At 39.2% G+C, this 20,447-nt stretch overlaps 1 protein-coding gene across 1 annotated transcript in view; it reads left to right on the top strand.

Moving 5' to 3' along the window:
• TRPA1 (transient receptor potential cation channel subfamily A member 1) overlaps positions 1-20,447 on the top strand; it is a 47,336-nt gene that overhangs the window by 8,092 nt on the left and 18,797 nt on the right. Inside the window, exons 7-15 of the mRNA XM_076332190.1 lie at positions 758-894; positions 9,717-9,765; positions 13,533-13,632; positions 14,537-14,637; positions 15,923-16,092; positions 16,181-16,345; positions 17,693-17,807; positions 19,084-19,250; positions 20,139-20,232. Of these exons, the coding sequence (XP_076188305.1) occupies positions 758-894; positions 9,717-9,765; positions 13,533-13,632; positions 14,537-14,637; positions 15,923-16,092; positions 16,181-16,345; positions 17,693-17,807; positions 19,084-19,250; positions 20,139-20,232 (1,098 nt within the window). The remainder of the gene's footprint in view (positions 1-757; positions 895-9,716; positions 9,766-13,532; positions 13,633-14,536; positions 14,638-15,922; positions 16,093-16,180; positions 16,346-17,692; positions 17,808-19,083; positions 19,251-20,138; positions 20,233-20,447) is intronic.

The raw sequence follows: 20,447 nt of genomic DNA on the forward strand, positions 1-20,447 counted from the left end.
ATTTTGTGATGGGTAGGACTGTTTTGAGAATGCTTATGGCATTGTGGAAAAGCCCATTCCAATGCACTCACTGAAATGTTCCTGTTCTAAAAAGGAGAAGGTCAAAACCCTCAGGCATGTATCAAAGCTAGTTTGTCCCATCTAGCTAAATGAAATCCTGTTTTGGCAAATCTTGTTCTAATCATTTATTTATTGCTTAATAATTTTATGACTGTCTAGCCTATGATAGTGTAATAACATATTAGATCAAGTTATTTTTAACCTGCAGAAAATTTTATTTAAGAACGACATCTAAGGAAGATTCCATTTAAGGAAGTCAAAACCATCTTAAAATAATGCATTTTCTGTATTAGATAGGGACATTTGTTTGCTCGTTCATTTCTACTGTCTACCTATGTTTTTCTGTAGTTTTCCTTTGCTTCATCTCTTGTATTAAAGGGTGCTGTGTTTGTCTGTTTATTAATTCAACTACAAAAAATTGTTGAGTGAAATTATCTCCTATCTTAGGGATTTGACATAGAATAGTAAGAAGCTTTGTAGTGATCCTTTAAAACTCTCTCTTTAGTCTTTTCTGGTCTTTAAGATCTCTTTAGAGTTCCACTACTTTAGTTCAAGACTAAAGTTTCATTACTTGCATAGAAATTTAGGCATTTAGGAATTATGAATCCTGGGCTAGATCATTAGTGTGTTTAATAGGTTGGAGGTTAGGTTGTTGGGGTTTAAATATTTAAATGTTGCTTTATTTTCTCATTTGTAGAATGAAAAATGCACAGCACTTCATTTTGCTGCCACTCAAGGAGCAACTGAGATTGTAAAGTTAATGATGTCATCCTATGCTGGTGAGGAATCCATTATTGATGCTGTAGACGGGAATAAGGAAACGCTGCTACACAGGTAGGAGGCTACTCTGCTAGACTTCACTATAAATTGTGAGCCATAATATTGTTAGTTATTCTCAGCATCCAATTATATTTTATATAGTATACTTCGGAACACCCTTCCACATGGGTTGGAACTTCTCCATGGGATGGGGGATGGTTTTAGTACAATATGAAAGAGTCAGTAATTTGGTCAGAATGTTAAAGATTTTGGTGCTGATATCAAAATCAAAACAGTTCCAGTTACCTTGGAACCAAGTCAAGGAATGGTTACTAACAGTTTGTATTGAAAATTTACTCCAGTAAAGTAGTGGGTGAACAAGTTTATGGAATTGTTAACAGCTTCTGAGGTTGTGAAACAAATGCCCTCATCTACTGGGGTTATGTTCTCCAGAAAATGAAAGAAAAATAATATAAACAGTTAAAAAAAAAATTATTTTTTTCCCCCTAAAAAATTATCTTATACCTGATCAGCTACAAGTAGATGTTGGTACACTTCCCTATGACTACAAAGTTGCAGATGGCATTTGTGTATGTACTAATCCGCTAGACTTCTAGTCTTTCACAGTCCATTTGAAACCAGAGCACTAGACTGTGGAGAAGTTTCCTCACTCTTCTGTAGCAGAAAGACGCTTAGTTAAATGTGCTGGCTACCAACTCTATGGAAGATAGTATATTTCCCCATCTATATATTTTTGCAAGAAAGATATGTCTCACTGCATTTAAGTGTAATAACTTTACAGTGTTATTCTACAAGGAGTTTTACAGTATGAAATGATTGGTAGACAGTTAGAGACAGTGGAGGTGATTGTTCTTTGGGCACAGTATAAAGTAGAATGATTCAAAGATAATTGAAGAAATTAAAAGGGGAGTGTGTTGTAAAGTTAAGATAAGGTTTGGTACACTTGGAAATGCTACCGTGACAGAACACTACTGAAGACAAAGTGATGACAGAACACCAAAGAAAATTGTACAGACACAACGTACTACTTAATAGATAACTGGCTGTCATATTGTCCTGGTTTCGGCAGGGATAGAGTTAATTTCCTTCCTAGTAGCTGGTACACTGCTGTGTTTTGGATTTAGCATGAGAATAATGTTGGTAACACGCTGATGTTTTAGTTGTTGCTAGGTAATGCTTACACTAGCCAAGGACTTTTTAGTTTCCCATGCTCTACTGGCTGAGAAGGCTGGAGGTGCACAAGAAGCTGGGAGGGGGCACAGCCAAACTGGCCAAAGGGACATTCCATACCATGTGACGTCATGCTCAGTACATAAACTGGGGAAAGCTGGCCGGGGGGGGCCGCTGCTCGGGGACTGGCTGGGCATCAGTCGGCGGGTGGTGAGCAATTGTACTGTGCATCACTTGCTTTGTGTATTATTATTATTATTATCATTTTATTTCAATTATTAAACTGTTTTTATCTCAACCCACGAGTTTTTCTCACTTGTGCTCTTCCAATTCTCTCCCCCATCCCACCAGGGGGCAGGGAGTGAGCGAGCGGCTGCGTGGTGCCCAGTTGTTGACTGAGGTTAAACCACGACAGTCCTTTTTGGCGCCCAACATGGGGCACGAAGGGTTTGAGATAATAACAGATTAACCGGAGTGTATTAAGGAATTTATATCTGTTAATAGTTGTGGGTCACAATGTTGGTTTCTCTGTTCTTGATATTGATTTGTGTAATCTGTATCGTGCTCCTTTTTTTGCTGTGCATGTTAAAGATTGGTGTTGTTTTTTGCAGTTTGCTGTGGTCTGCAGTGAATAGTGATGTCTCGCTTGTGAGGTTTGTTTCTAGAACATTGACCTTGACCTTAATGTGGTATGTAAGTTTCGCAATGAAGCCGTTACTGTACCACGGATACCATTTTGTGGAGACAACTAGTAATTGCAGTAACTTTTCTGAGAGTTTTTTTTATGGAGGAAATACAGAATGGCAGTGTCACTACCTTCTTCTATGATGTTTCCTCCTTCATTACAGTAACTTTTCAGTATTTTGAACATCCTTGGGTACTTAAGATACTTCTATTGGTACTTCTTGGGAATATTGTTTCGGTTTTGTCTAAAGTTGGTAAGCAATTTAAGAATATCATCCAGAGATCTGCCCCAAGGCTGAATAGTTATGAGTGGCAGGGTGCGTGGGACAAGATGGGCAAGTACCTAGGCCAATGGGCACCCCCAGTGTTTTGGAACTTCACCCCTGAGCAAGTGCAGAATCCTGAAAAGTTAGTAGAATATTTGGAAAAAGTATGCTGACACCCTGGCAACTCCAGAGAGATGCAGATCATTGCAACGTGCTGGGGCCTGGCCCATGCCTACCGAGCCCTGTTCAACACCATTCAGTGCCCTCAAAGGGAAGGGAAGGTCTCTGGCTCTGACAGTAAAACGACACGCACTGCGGCCACTCAGACCCAGGCGACGGGCCCTGTGGCCACTCTGACCCCAGTGACACACTGTGCGGCCACTCAGACCCCAGTGACATGCACTGCAGCTACTCAGACTCCGGCAACAGGCCTTGTGGCCACTCAGACGCCGGCGACAGGCCCTGCAGCCACTCAGACTCCGGCAACAGGCCCTGTGGCCACTCAGACCCCGGCGACAGGCACTGTGGCCACTCAGACCCCGGCGACAGGCACTGTGGCCACTCAGACCCTGGTGACAGGTACTGCGGCCACTCAGACCCCAGCAACACGCTCTGTGGCTGAACCAAAGAACCAGCCTGTGCCGGTATCAGTTGCCCCTGTACACAAGAAGAAAGCTTGGAAGTGGAAGTCGGCTTGTGTAGTAAGGGAGGAAGAAACTTCTTCTAGAAGGGAGCCGGAGGAAGAAGTGTATGAGGCAGACCACCCTGGAGAAGGGCCATCACGAGAACAGCAGGAGGAGAGCCGGCCACTGATCGGGGAGGAAGAAGAGGAAGAACTCATAAACAAGGCAGTGACCACCCGATCTCTATCCCTGAGTGAGCTGCGAGATATACGAAAAGATTTCAGCCGTCGTCCAGGTGAGCATATTGTCACCTGGCTGCTCCGATGCTGGGATAATGGAGCCAGTAGCCTAGAATTAGAGGGTAGGGAAGCCAAGCAGCTGGGATCCCTTTCTAGGGAAGGGGGCATTGACAAAGCGATTGGAAAAGGGACACGAGTCCTCAGCCTTTGGAGGCGACTCTTCTCAAGCGTGAAGGAAAGGTATCCCTTTAAGGAAGATGTCATATGTCGCCCAAGCAAGTGGACCACCATGGAGAAGGGTATCCAGTTTCTGAGAGAATTAGCCATGCTGGAGGTGATTTATGGTGACCTGAGCAATGAAAGATCCAGATGAAGTCAAGTGCACACGACCCATGTGGCGGAAGTTTATAAGGAGCGCACCATCGTCATATGCCAACTCATTGGCAGTGATGACCTGGAAAGATGGAGAGGAACAAATGGTGGATGAATTGGCTGGTCAACTCCGGCAATACGAGGAAAGTCTCTCTTCCTCCCTAGTCTCGGCTGTGGAGAAACTGTCCTGGGAGATCCAGCAACTCAGAGAGGATAGGTCCTACTCCTCACCTGTACGGACCAGTATCTCGGCTATTAGAAGTAAGTGTTCTTTTGCTCAAGAGAGAGAATATAAAGGGTACACACCACAAGGCACCCTATGGTTTTACCTGCGTGACCACGGAGAGGACATGAGGAAGTGGGATGGAAAACCTACCTCAGCCCTAGAGGCACGGGTACGTGAATTGCAAGGGAAAACAATCACAAAAGGGGTTCTTCCAGGAAAATTGCTGCTCCAGTTTCCAGCGGGCAGTTCCCCAGACAGAGTAGAAGGGCTGATTTTACTCCTGATCTTAATGAAGAAACTTCTGACTCGTATGTACAAGAAATGAGAAACGAGTACTGTGATGAGGATTAGAGGGGCCCTGCCTCCAGCCAGGGGGAGGAAAGGGACAACCGGGTTTATTGGACTGTGTGGATTTGGTGGCCTGGCACATCAGACCCACAGAAGTATAAGGCTCTAGTAGACACTGGTGCACAGTGTACCCTAATGCCATCAAGCTGTAAAGGGGCAGAACCCATCTGTATTTCTGGAGTGACGGGGGATCCCAACAGCTAACTGTATTGGAAGCCGAAGTGAGTCTAACTGGGAATGGGTGGCAAAAGCACCCCATTGTGACTGGCCCAGATGCTCCGTGCATCCTTGGCATAGACTGCCTCAGGAGAGGGTATTTCAAGGACCCAAAAGGGTACCGGTGGGCTTTTGGTATAGCTGCTGTGGAGAGGGAGGAAATTAAACAGCTGTCCACCTTGCCAGGTCTCTCGGAGCACACCTCTGTTGTGGGGTTGCTGAAGGTCAAAGACCAACAAGTGCCAATCGCTACCACCACGGTGCACCATCGGCAATATCGCACCAACCAAGACTCCTTGATTCCCATTCATGAGCTGATTTGTCTACTGGAGAGCCAAGGAGTGATCAGCAAGACCCGCTCACCCTTTAACAGTCCCATATGGCCAGTGCAGAAGTCTAATGGAGAGTGGAGACTAACAGTAGACTATCGTGGCCTGAAGGAAGTCACACCGCTGCTGAGTGCTGCCGTGCCGGACATGCTAGAACTTCAATACGAACTGGAGTCAAAGGCAGCCAAGTGGTATGCCACAACTGATATCGCTAATGGGTTTTCCTCAATCCCTTTGGCAGCAGAGTGCAGGCCACAATTTGCTTTCACTTGGAGGGGCGTCCAGTACACCTGGAATCGACTGCCCCAGGGGTGGAAACACAGCCCTACCATTTGCCATGAACTGATCCAGACTGCACTGGAACAGGGTGAGGCTCCGGAACACCTGCAATACATTGATGATATCATCGTGTGGGGCAACACAGCAGAAGTTTTTGAGAAAGGGAAGAAAATAGTCCAAATCCTGCTGAAGGCCGGTTTTGCCATAAAGCAAAGTAAGGTCAAGGGACCTGCACAGGAGATCCAGTTTTTAGGAATAAAATGGCAAGATGGACGTCGTCAGATCCCAATGGGTGTGATCAACAAAACAACAGCCATGTCTCCACCAACTAGCAAAAAGGAAACACAAGCTTTCTTAGGCATTGTGGGTTTTTGGAGAATGCGTATTCCAAATTACAGTCTGATTGTAAGCCCTCTCTATCAAGTGACCCGGAAGAAGAATGATTTCAAATGGGGCCCTGAGCAATGACAAGCTTTTGAACAAATTAAAGAGGAGATAGTTCATGCAGTAGCCCTGGGGCCAGTCTGGGCAGGACAAGATGTAAAAAATGTGCTCTACACCGCAGCCGGGGAGAACGGCCCTACCTGGAGCCTCTGGCAGAAAGCACCAGGGGAGAGTCGAGGTCGACCCCTAGAGTTTTGGAGTCGGGGATACAGAGGATCTGAGGCCCGCTATACTCCAACTGAAAAAGAGATATTGGCAGCATATGAAGGGGTTCGAGCTGCTTCGGAAGTGATTGGTACTGAAGCACAGCTCCTCCTGGCACCCCGACTGCCGGTGCTGGGCTGGATGTTCAAAGGGAGGATCCCCTCTACACATCATGCAACTGATGCTACGTGGAGTAAGTGGGTCTCACTGATCACACAGCAGGCTTGACTAGGAAACCCCAGTCACCCAGGAATCCTGGAAGTGATCATGGATTGGCCAGAGGGCAAAGATTTTGGAATATCACCACAGGAGGAGGTGATGCGTGCTGAGGAGGCCCCAATGTATAATAAACTACCAGAAAATGAGAAGCAATATGCCCTGTTCACTGATGGGTCCTGTCGTCTTGTGGGAAAGCATCGGAGGTGGAGGGCTGCTGTGTGGAGTCCTATGCGACAAGTTGTAGAAACTGCTGAAGGGGAAGGTGAATCGAGCCAATTTGCAGAAGTAAAGGCTGTTCAGCTGGCTTTAGGTATTGCTGAAGAAGAAAAATGGCCAGTACTTTATCTCTGTACTGACTCATGGATGGTGGCAAATGCCCTGTGGGGGTGGTTGCAGCAATGGAAGCAGAGCAACTGGCAGCGCAGAGGGAAACCCATCTGGGCTGCCACATTGTGGCAAGATATTGCTGCCTGGGTGGAGAACCTGGCTGTAAAAGTCCGTCACGTAGATGCTCACATACCTAAGAGTCAGGCTACTGAAGAACATCAAAACAACCAGCAGGTGGGTCAGGCTGCTAAGATTGAAGTGGCTTAGCTGGATCTGGACTGGCAACATGAGGGTGAATTAATTATAGTTTGGTGGGCCCATGACACCTCAGGTCACCAAGGAAGAGATGCAACATACAGATGGGCTCGTGATCGAGGGGTGGACTTGACCATGGATACTATTGCACAGGTTATCCATGAATGCAAAACATGTGCTGCAATCAAGCAAGCCAAGCGGTTAAAGCTTCTTTGGTATGGAGGACGATGGCTGAAATATAAATATGGGGACGCCTGGCAGACTGATTATATCACACTCCCACAAACCTGCCAAGGCAAGCGCCACGTGCTTACAATGGTGGAAGCAACCACCATTGGCTGGAAACATATCCCGTGCTCCATGCCACTGCCCGGAACACTATCCTGGGCCTTGAAAAAGCAAGTCCTATGGCGACCTGGCACCCCAGAAAGAATTGAGTCAGACAACGGGACTCATTTCCGAAACAACCTCATAGACACCTGGGCCAAAGAGCACGGCGTTGAGTGGGTGTATCTCATCCCCTATCATGCACCAGCCTCCGGGAAAATTGAACGATACAATGGACTGTTAAAGACTACACTGAGAGCGATGGGTGGCAGGACATTCAAACATTGGGATACACGTTTAGCAAAGGCCACCTGGTTAGTCAACACTCGGGGATCTGCCAGTCGAGCTGGTTCTGCCCAGTCAGAACTTTTACGTACTGTAGATGGGAATAAAGTCCCTGTAGCGCACTTAAAAAATATGTTGGGGAAGACAGTCTGGGTTATTCCTGCCTCGGGCAAAGGCAAACCCATCCGTGGGATTGCTTTTGCTCAAGGACCTGGGTGCACTTGGTGGGTGATGTGGGAGGATGGGGAAGTCCGATGTGTACCTCAAGGGGATTTTGTTTTGGGTGAAAATAGCCAATGATCTGAATTATGTGATGTTAAGTACTACATAATATTATATGCCATACTAATGATATTACAATAAGAATCACCCAGATTAATAAAGAATAACTTCAGTGAAACCAAGCAAAGCACAGTGATGATGGTACCAGAACTGACTTCAACATGAAACAATCCAACACCACATACCATCTCCATTTTTCCTGTCCTGGAAGATTATTATGACAGATGGAGCCCAAAGTCATGGACTAAATGAACTCACCAAATGTTTTAGAGGGATGGCCCACAGACTAAGGGAATGGTATCTGTGTGTGTGTGTGTGTATATATATATATAAAAAAAAAAGGGGCAGTAGTGATTAATGAAAATGTACTGGAAAATATGAGACTTGAGCATGACGTAGATGGTATAGAATAAGGGGTGGATATTGTCCTGGTTTCAGCAGGGATAGAGTTAATTTCCTTCCTAGTAGCTGGTACAATGCTGTGTTTTGGATTTAGGATGAGAATGAAAATGAATGTCCTTGGAAAAAGCTTGGAAAAAGAATGACATTCTTTTGCTCCCTGTGTCTGTGAAACAAGAAAAAAAATATTATCAAGAATCATCAGAAAGGTAGAAAATCACCCAAATCTCTCAAAATATAAATAAACTGAATAGGAACATTGGCTTGTTGAGAAGTGAAGGAGCAGTGAAGCATAGGCAGGACTTGATCCATTCACATTCCTACTGTCATGTTTCCATCTAAATATTTTATAAAATAACTTCACTGTCTCTTTAGGCACCTTGGAATTTATTTTGAGTGTGTGTGAAGCATTCAGTATTTATGGCTGGCTGGAGGGGTCTGCTATAGATAATGGAGGCATCTGTATTTATTTGGAATCATGACATGATTTTTAAAATACGTCTTCTGAGTAATCAGTTCTAACTATAGTACACCCTGTGTTATTACCTCTTATAATGCTAAGAGAACTGTTATCTTTGAGATACAGTACAACCTTGGAACTGTCCTTCTGTGTTGCTCATTGAGTCAAAATATTTAATAGGGGTCTGACTTCTGAAAACATTTAGAGTGTGTGTATTAACTGTGCTATACTTCCTGCTTTGAGCATTTTTTTCCTATAATATATAATTCAATGTCTTATTGTAGAATAAAACCTGAGAATTTTTCATGTGTATAGACAGCTTTAAAATATTTTTAGTAAATTAATGTCATCACGATTTATATCAGTATATTATATTTTTTCATATTTTTTCAAGTAGACTTGCCTGCCACAGTCAGAATACATGTTTAGCTAAGTCACTGCCATTTTAACCCCACTCTAGCATTATTACACAAAATATGTAGCAAGTTATTTTTGAAGATTGGATCAATGAAATGGATTTGAGGCTCTAGGTCTGCCTAGAACAAACTGAGTCTGAAGTTTATGGAATTCTATATTGACTTTGTGTGTTAGAGCGAAAGATCTGACATATGAAATGACTCGTTCTGTTAAAAATCAGTGGTAAAATACCTGTTGACCTATCAATGAGGTCTTTGTTTCCTGCAGTGAGTTTTCAATGTATTAATTGAACTGAACTTAGTTTAAAAACAAAACTCCATGACAAAAATGGAAACAATTTATTAAAATGAATTATGTAATAAAGGTATCTCTCTGTCTCTTTATTTTAAAATGTATTTATCTGAAAATATTAGAAAATGCAGCAAATGGAGAAAAATGCTACCCTTTGGCTTGAAACTTCATTGTCCTTTCTAATGTTACTGTATTTTTGCATTTTTCCCCACAGGACAGCATTGTTTGATCATTATGAACTGGCAGAGTATTTGATTTCAATGGTAAATATTTAATCAAGCAACATGTTTATAGAGATTATTGCTATCTATTGCTACAGGTCTGCATAGAGAAATTCATAAAAGAGAATGTGTTCTCAGGTATAGGTTATTTAGAGAGAGAGAGAGATTTCATAATGCGTAATTGACAGTTACAGTACAGTGGTAGTTATGGCTGCATAATGGCATCCCACAGTTACAGAGGATAAAAACTTGCGTTTTTATTTCCATTTTACTTAGAAAGGTTTCATAAACGTCTTTTACCAGATATGACAAACTGGTTTAGTCATCCTCACTTTTAGGATATGAAATACGAAATAAATGCTAAACATGCATTGAATTTAATCTGATTTTTCCAGAAAGAAATCCTTTCTTTGAAGTATGTACATATGATTGTTCTGATCTAGAAATATTTTTTCCTCTGTGTCATTTGATTATATTTCTTCACTGAATGATTATGAGGGAGAAAGAGAAGAAACATAACTGGGGATGCTACTGGCTATGCTCCAAGTGTCCATTTATACCAACTAAACTAAGGCTCATATAACCATTTATATGCCCCACTCTGATGAGGAAATTTTCAGAAGTCAGCAGCCTTCTTTTCCATTTTATGTATGTTTAGGTTTTTTACTTAATTTCATGACAATTATATTAAGAAAAATTCTCTTCCACAGTCAGTTTTGCTTTTCTCAGAAACATGGGATTGGATTTAGTCAGAACTAGATGTTGTGCGTATTTTTAATTCAAATGTGAAACGGTGAGGTTTGATGCTTAAACTTGTCTGACAACACAACCCATCTACAGAAGTTATTACCTGATAAATATAGGCACAAGTTTTTGCATGTGGAGGCTTGTGCGCAGAAAGTATTAGAGGGAATATCTTTAAGACTGCATTTGCTAAGAACAAACTTTTATTCCTTGAGTATCATTTTGCCTATTTTGGCCTCTTTCGTAGAATCTATGCTGAGGGTTTGTTTGGCTTTCCATATAAAGTTTTAGGACTGTTTTCATTTGCCCTGTCTGGGAGTGGATCAAAATATGCCAGTTGGGGTTAGTGGGATGCGGCACTTACAACCCGTGCTCCCTGCTCTCTTGGACTCCTGGCAAGATCACTAGGTATCACCTATGCTGTGGTGTACACGAGGGTGAAAAAGAAAAGGTGGAGCAATGTTACTGCTCAAAAGGAATAGCAAATTCCAGTTCAGAATGGCTTTCTAGTTTTCATAAAGAACAAAATTTCTTTATTTTATACATTAAATACCCACATTTCATGCACATTAACTTACAATGATTACTTCCTTTATCTTCTTTTTGGTACTTTTTGAGCCTGAAAATAAAAGCCATTGTAAACAGATACAGTGTTACATCTAGCTCTTCTAGATAGAAAAGGTAAGATTAGCTATGCTAAACAGAATTGTCCAGGCACACCATGTATGCTATTTACACTTAAATTACACCAATTTTTTTGTAAGTTGTAGGTCAATGTGCTACACAAAAATCAGAGAATCAAACTCCACAGATATTTCTTGCAGAGCTTTTCATTATTTTGCATTTGGCCTCAACATAACATGGCAATGAGTACGTGCTCTTGTTTTGGTGAGATGTACAGCTATGGTTTGCCATAACTGAAGGCCAACCGAAGCCTTAAAAAAAGGCAAAAGACAGAAAGCTAGATCACTATTCCCAACTTCTAAACATTACAAAGCTTTATAGCTTTAAAGAAATGCTACTTACAAATTGGTTTGCAAATCAAGCATTTTAAGCACAATGACTTTAACAATAATGTCAAAGTGGCCATTGTCACATTAGGTGCACGGTATCTGCTTTGTGCATACAAATGGTGTGATTGTATTTACAAGTTATGCACATAACTGTAAAGAAGAATAAAGACATGAAAATCAGAAAGTTCTCATGATTTAGCTAGTATCTTAGCAATTTCCCTGCATCTTTTAGTGGTTTTTTTTTTTCTTGTGTACTGGACAATTTAGCATTGAGGTGTCTGGTGCTTCCTGAGTTTACTTCATTAATTTTATTGAAACTTGCTTATTCAAAGTAAATAAGCAGTAATTTTTACACATTTTCTTGGTTCTTTTTTTGAACTTCCTTTTTCCTCTTTTGCTTCTTTTGTTTTCACTAAAAGAAAAATGAAAGGTTAAATTGGTATAAATACTAATTGATATTTACAAAATTTGCATAATATTTATTTTTATATTAATGGCTGTTTAATTCATATATATTAATGTATAAATGCAAAAGTAAAAGGAGTTCAGAAACTAAATTTACAAACTCTTAATTCAGCTGTATTGTAAATGTGGTAAATATATGTGGCAATATATGTTACTTGTTATTGTGATAAATAATGATGAATGCTGCTGAATTAGTTTTGCTGAAGGCTGAACAATGTTAGCTGGAGGGAAGATGATTAAAGATTGCTTATTAACTGGATATTGCTGCCCTGTATTCACTGAAATGAATGGGCCACTTGGATAATAAAGGTCTGTTTCTTCGATGAATAAGAACATTTTTAAGATATTGTCTGACCTTGTAGAAAGGTAACTGGGGAAAGGGTCCTGCATGTGTTACTCTCAAACGTTTCATCAACCTACATTGGAAGCTTCCTGTTCTCTGTGGTAAAGTAATCATTGTACATTTATTAAATATTTCTTATTACTACATTACAGATTTTACCATCCTAGAAAGTAAATATTGCTCATGATTATGATTAATTCTCTCTCGAATTAGGACTGGACCCAATGATGATTCAAGTTAATGGAAAAACTCCCATTGATTTTTTTTTCAATGATCGTTGGATATTATCTGAAATAAAATAGATTTTTTTGTGTACTTTGTTCAACTCATCCAATTTGACTTGCAACTCAATATCTAGAAAAATTACATCTAAAACATCATAAAATATACGTACATCTCATTGGTTCATTTAGTTGTATCTTCATACTCCCTTGCTGGTGGGATTTTTTAGATAGATATGTTTATGCTCATAGTGTTTTGCTGATATGGTCATAGTGATACTGTGACCATAGTGACCATGCTATCCTGGCAATATGCATCTTGTGCAAAAATAGACAAAACAGCAAAACTTTTTGGCTTTTGCCAGAATATCTCATTCGAGTCCTTGTGCTTCCCCTAAGGAAAAAGGTCGTATCAAAAACCTTGAGTTTGGAGAATAAAAATGTGTCCGCTGTTGATACAACTACTTTGGAGTCAAAATTAACTTGGCTTATATAGCTTATGATGAAGAATTGAAAATGAAGATAGATCAAGCTATACAGATCGAACTGTACTAATCTGTGGATGCATTACTTCTTGAACAGTATTCATATAGCAAAGAGGTTCAGAAGGGTCTTGTTCTGGTAATTGTTTGAGAGGTAAGACCACACATTCAAAAGGGCTACAATTTTTTTATTTTTCCAGAGCTTCAATCCCAGTATTTTCAGGTTAGAATTCCAGATTTTGAGTATTTAAATGCATGGAAAGGTACCCTAACAAAAGATCTTGAGTTGTGAGTTCAGTATACCTAGAAGTAGGCCACTATTATTTAGGCATCTAAATTTTTATATACATATAGATGACTGGGCTGTGGCTGATAGTTTGAAAACATAGCAGTTTTATATAGATATGTAATGTGTTTATTGAATTTACTTACCTGGAGTTACTCAGAATGCCTGTAATTCTGCTATGCTTATAAAGGGCAGCACCATTTTAAAATTTCATTTATTCATTATTCATGATACACTTGAAATTCTTTATTGCAGGGGGCTAATATTGATAGTGTTGACATAGAAGGTCGATCCCCGCTTCTGTTGGCCACTTCCTGTGCATCATGGAAAATTGTGAATTTACTGCTCTCAAAAGGTAAAAAGGAATACACATATCATATGCTTCCTTTGAGCAGGGTTCATACATGTTAAAACTCTGCGTCTAACTTTCCTCTCGATTTCAGTTCAGTACTTCAGCATACAGTCCAGGAGCAGCTGAGCTAAACAGCTGCACAGTGCTGGTATCCCCTGAGATAAAGGAAGAATTAGTGTGATCATTGCACCCTTTTTAATACAGAGTGAACAGGCTGTAGAAAAATGAGTATGCCATGTGTCATGCTTCTCAAGGTAGAGCTGGCATTGGCACTCCATCCCTGCATTCCTTCGCAGTTCACAAAGTAAGCAGAACTGTGGAATAAATACATCACTTACACAGAGTCGTGTTTCGTACCAGCAATCAATCTTTAAATGTTAAAGCCCATATTTCAAGTGTTACCTGTGATTTTATATAATCACAGTCACCTTGAAAATGTTTGAGCTATATCTTTCAATTGGTACGCTTTTGGTGCAAGCTAATTATTGTTACTGTATTTCCCCTTGTTAATAGTAATATAACTGATTTTGTTAATAAGCCCTGTAATAAGTTTTGAAGCTGTAACAAGATTACAACTTTAGAAGAGGTGATCATCTGCATCTTTAAATTACCTCTTGGTTTGCGGGTGCTCAGTATCTCTGAATATAAGGGCCCCACATAAATCTTAGTGCTGCAATGAAATACAAAATGCATACACACATGAGATAACGTTGAAATCTGAGTGTCAGTAGGAGGTTTTTTGTAAGTAAAATTATATGTTATAATGTTGACTTGGAATAACATTTATTATTTTATAGATTTATAAACACATTTGTTCAACGTTTGTTCCTTTGTCTTAAACATCATCAGTTAGTGCAAGGGGCCAGCAGTTTTGAAGTTGCTGGTATTTATTTCCATATTTATCTAGGAGCAAATGTATCATTAAAAGATCATCTTGGTCGGAATTTCTTGCATTTGACGGTATTGCAGCCTGGAGGATTGCAGCATCTGAATGAGAAATTTCTGCAGGTACAGTAAGCATCAATTTATGTCTTTCTGTTACCCTTACTAGAAAATGTAAAGAAAAAAGCAACTACCATTTTATTTTGGAATGTTTGTAAAAGTTTGTGGTACTTGTTAAGTTGCCCAGTGTCACAGAAAATAGTTTGAAGAGGTACATACCTCTCATGAAAACATTTCAAAGCCAATAATACAGTTTTCTTATTGCCAGGCAAAGGAATAACATAATCCCATAAATTATTTTGCTGTTGGGGGATTGAATAGCTCAAGAGGTAGGCAATAAAATATAGAACTTTTCACTTCTGTTTTCCCAGCTTGCATGCAGTAAAGCTAGGGGACGTGCTCATATTCAGTCAAGCTCTAGGACTTAAATAGCTTACAGCATATTCTGCAGGAGCTTTCTGTGGACTGGACTGTAATGAAGCCTTGGATTTAGTTTTAAAAAGGATTTCAAACATGGGTTTGTATTTGGCTATGCTGAGGTGAAGCACTCATATTGCTAGAGCCCAGGCTTACTTGAAAGAGTTAAATTTGCTAGCCTCCAGAGCTCCAGAAACAACCTTTTAAATGTGAATCAAGTATAACTGATCTTACAACATCTGTTGAAATCTGTAAACAACTTTGATTAGTAATGCAGAATGGATTGAACCTCCCTTTCCAGCAGATGTAGAGAATCAGTTTTAAACCAGTGATAACTCTCAGTTGTCTGTATTGACTTACTAATTATTGATTATACTAATAATTCAGACAAAGGAGTGGAGTAGACCGGGGGAGGAGATTTTTAGTTGCTTTAAGAAAGGATAGTGTTAGACAAGGTATGGAGGAAAAACAGGGAAGTGAAGATGAGAAAGAGAAGTGAGGGAAATAAAATTACACTGTAAACCAGTGAACTGATGGTTCTTGACAGCCAGAAGTTTTGCTACTGAATACAGACTATAGACTACCCTTAAGTTCTGTACAAGCCTTCTGCTGACAGCAATGAGTATTATGGTTGAATGGCAGCAAAGAAGAATCTCCTGTATTATACTGGTACTGTGGATGGATTGCAGTAAGGGTGCAGAGTGGCAAACTGCTGTGTTCTTCAAAGAGTAGTTGTTTGAAAAAATGGTGACCCACAAATCAGCAGACGTTAAATGCTCATTGTTGCTAAATTTACTTTTCCTAAAGTTTGTTTCTTATTTTTAGATCTGCTTTAAAGTATTAATGCTATTGTTACAAGCTATTAGAAGCTGTGGAGCATTAGTGATATAAATGTAATTCTGTGCTTTTGGGGGGTTTTTTTGGGGGGTAACAGATGGAACATATTAAAAATCTTGTAGTGGATGAAGATAATGAAGGATGCACTCCATTGCATTATGCATGCAGGCAAGGTGTGGCCCTCTCTGTAAATAATTTACTCAGCCTCAACGTTTCCATCTACTCTAAGAGCAGGGACAAGAAGTCACCATTACACTTTGCTGCCAGGTTAGTAGTGCAGTCTAGGCAATGGAATCAATGCCATTTTTTCCGTCTGTATTTGTTTGACATTGAGTTCTATGTTTATCTTTCAAAGCTATGGGCGCATCAATACATGTCAACGACTTATAAGAGATATGAAAGACACAAGACTTCTGAATGAAGGTGATAAGAAGGGAATGACTCCCCTTCATTTGGCAGCCCAGAATGGTCATGAGAAGGTAGTTCAGTTTCTTCTGAAGAGAGGGGCCCTTTTTCTCTGGTAAGGTTACAGATTTCCATTCATTAAGGCAAAAAAGAACTATCACCTTACATTTTATGTCCATCTGCTGGGAAGTTAATACAATATAAATATAAATACAATATATAAAAATATTCAATATATTAATATATACAAATATAAATATACAATATAAGAGCATATTTATAAAATATTTGTAAAACTAAGTTGATTGTGCATTGCTTCAGCCTGACACATAGAATCATGGCTAGCTGTAAAGCAAGGCTTCTAATGCTGGGGAAACTGAGGTTTCTCTAAATCCAACTGAGAGAAGCATATTGAACCTTTTGATGGAAAAAATATTGGTTTGGAAATACTATAATCACATCAGCTTCACTTACAGGCTTGAGCAGGGCTTCTTAGATTGGTGGTTCACAGGCAACTTGCCTTTCACTCTAAGTCCTGATTTCAGGTCAAAGATCCTCAGATCATTGGCAGCTCCACAAAAGCTTCCAGGCTCACACCTGTAAAAGCCAGGAGCCAAAGCTACCAAAAGTTTTGAGTCCTGTTTCCAAGGTACAGTCTAGAGCTTTAACTTTCAAGTCCTGTGCTTTCAAGTCCACTGCAGCTAGACCTTGGAGCTAGAGGCCTAAGTGTTCTGAGGAGATCCTTTAGCAAACAGACCTGTCAAACGCTCATTATTTGTGACTGTGGAGGACCCACTAAACGAACTACTGTCAAACCCTTTATTTCCAGTGTCCTTAGCTGGACTAGTACACCTAGCAAGGATAGAGATGATAATATACATACACATATGTAAGTATGTATATCTATGTGTACACATATGTGTGTGTGTGTATTTAGGCTTAATTTAGACTTAAATCTGGCATTTTTAAAAGAAATGTCCTGGTAGTTTCTATGTGATAAAAGGCTTAATGAGTTTCGTTATACTAAGATGAAGTAATATTAATAGGAATAGATTTGTGTGCTTATAAAGTTTTGTATATTCACTATCTTTAAATGCAAAATTCTGTAATATGGCCATGATCTATGCCACATCTGTTGCCAAGTATTAGTAACAGAATATTGCAAGCATTTGTGTCATTTTCAAGGGACATGTAAGAAAATGGGTGCAATCCAGATATATACAGAAATAGAGAAAGGGAAAAAAAGAGAGAGGGAGACCCAAATGCTATTATTGAGTTGAAACTTTTACTTCCGAATGATGCATTGATAATCACATAATAGTTGACAGAAAGCATGGACATCTCTGCAGTAGTCATGCCAAAGAAAAGAGGTTTGAGTCAAAGGAGGAGGCATTTACATTTACTTAACATGTATAAAAAGTTTTGCATTTATAAGTACTAATTTTATACCACTACATGTAAGTGATTATAAAGGCTGGACAGCCCTGCACCATGCTGCCTTCGGAGGATACACTCGCACAATGCAGATCATTTTGGATACTAATGTGAAGTGTACTGACAGAGTGGATGAAGAAGGGGTATGTGTTCACATAGCATTATTTGTTTCTTGTCTGCTATTGCTTCTAGACCAAACATCAGTGGTATGCTATTAGTAGTTTTCCACTGTGCATTACATGTGTAATATTCCATTTCCTGTGGCAGATTTAAAGTCTTTATATTTCACCACTGTTAAAGTTTATTGCTTAGATTAATATATGATTGCTGAAATTGTTATCCAGTTCTTATAAGTGGGAGACAAAAAAAATGTAAATAGCCTAATAGAAAATATAAAATACTGAGTATGTTAGACATGTCCCTCTTCCCCTCTTTACAATGCGAGAGTATTTTAACAATGTAGTACAAACATTGGTAATTTAAATTTAAAGAACTTATACAGATTAAAAAAAATCCAGTATCAACTATAGCTCATTAACATATTGTTTGAAATCCATCTGTTCTGCACAGCGATGTCCAACAGATACAGCTCCTATCTTGCTCTGAAGTTTGGACAAATGCAGCATCTGTTGGGTTAAGACAGAATCCATTTCCTGGATTGGACACCTCTTGTATGAACCTGCATAACAGTTCCCCATCAGAAAACAGGGTGCTCATTTTAAAGAACTATTCAGTTTCCAACACAGAAGGTGTTGCTAATTTCTGTGAGAACTGGTGCTGAAAACATTTAGAATTATTAGGTTAGGAACAGATCTTGCCTAGAAATTAATGAGAAGCCAATGCTTAGTTCTTAATTTCCCTCAGAAAAATCTGGGTGAGTTGGGAAGCCTTTCAAAAGTCAATTTCAGTGTGACTTGATTCCTAAACCACTCATTGCCTTACTTTTATGAAAATACCAAAGAAAATCACGTTCCTCTTATAAAACTGTGCCTGCACATTTTCTTGCAGATTTGTTCGTATGAGCACATCTGGATATAATTGGATGCTTCTCGTCCTGATTATCAAATGCAGGTGTTCTGTATCTGTAGATGCCATCATTTTTACCTATTTGTGACTTGCACTTTGTTAGTTACAAAACTAAAAGATATTAATGATTGGCCTTTCTTACCTACAGCTGAGTTTCCTCCTCAGATTTAGCACTACTGTATCTGTAGACATAGAATAAAGAACTTGTCTATAATCTCTATCAGAATCTCTGTGACAATATTCTACTTTTTAATGTTGCTGGTAAAAGTATTCAGGACTTGCAACTGAGAATAGCATGTGGCTTTTCAGTGTCAGAAAGGACTGAAATATATACTTTTTTTTTTTTTTTAAATGATTCTCATGGATGCATCGCTGTACTACTTTTCTGCACAGAACACAGCTTTGCACCTGGCTGCAAGAGAAGGACATGCAAAAGCAGTAAGGTTACTTCTTGACTATGGTGCGAAAATTCTGTTCAACAAAGCAGTAGCTTCTTTTTTCCATGAAGCAATACACAATAGGAGGAAAGATGTAGTGTCTGCTGTCATTTTGCACAAAAGGTAAGGTATACAGAAAATGCTTTTTGAATTTATTTTCTGTTGTCTTTTGTTTTGTTTTTTAACTGAGATTAAGTTCTGAAAACCTGTAGTTTAATAAGTAAGACTGAGTACATACTTTAAAATTCCAGAGATTACGTTGTGTTCTAGTGAGAGTAAATAAAAAATGGCATAATTGTAATGGACATCAGACATGTGGCATGTTGTTTTCCATATTAGATTGAGTATTCAGATTCTGTTAAAAAAAACATGTAGAAGCCATTAGAAATAAGTAATCCTTCCCATGTCTTTCCTCTGTTTACATACATAATTTTGGCCTTTCACATAATGCTTCAATACCTACAGAATTTTAATCAAACTGTGAGCACAACTGATACCATTCAAGAGACTTAATTTAAAATTGTTGTTTTAAATGTTGCAAATATTTAAAAATGTGGCAGTTCAACTGCAGTTTAGAATATTTTATATTACAATATAGTGAAGCCCCACTTCAGGAATAAAAGTGTTGCACCATTGCCTAATGATCACATCTCTTGGTAAGAGTTGCAGGAACACTGCCAGTATTTTACTGTATTTATTATTACTCACCTAATCTTGTAACCCAAGATTCCAGCTTTAGTTCATTTCATATTTTTTAGAAGGTCTTAGCATAGTTGAAATATTTCTGTTTAACTGATAACAGAATTAAATATGAATCATTCTTAGAGAAGCATCCAGAATGTTACTCAATTACTCCCCAAACAGCTGATTTTCCAGTTGATGGTATGTAAACTTGTTATATATTGTGATTTGCAAGATAATATCTTAAATAAAACTCAAATAATCTAAAAGCAGTTACTTTAAAAGAGAAGCAACTAATTCATTTTCCATTATCTCAACTCGTTTTTGCAGATGGGAAGAGGCTGTTGTGACATTCTCTCACTATTCTAGTGCCAATAAGTGTCCTTTGCTGGAAATGGTTGAGTATCTTCCTGATTCATTTAAAGTGAGTTTTCTGCACATATTAAAGAAATGACTGCACAAAAAAACCTTAGTTACGTTGCATCTTTTGCCAGTGTTTTTCTAATGCTGTCCTCACTAATATGTATTATTATAAAATGGAAACAATATAAATTCACAAATTGATTTAATTGTGTTTTAGTGATAGTTTCAGTTTGGCCAGTTCAGTTTCTTTAGTATTAGAAAAACTTCTTAGCTTCC

Source organism: Aptenodytes patagonicus, chromosome 2, assembly GCF_965638725.1.
Source record: "Aptenodytes patagonicus chromosome 2, bAptPat1.pri.cur, whole genome shotgun sequence".
In the NCBI taxonomy this organism is placed as follows: Eukaryota; Metazoa; Chordata; class Aves; order Sphenisciformes; family Spheniscidae; genus Aptenodytes; species Aptenodytes patagonicus.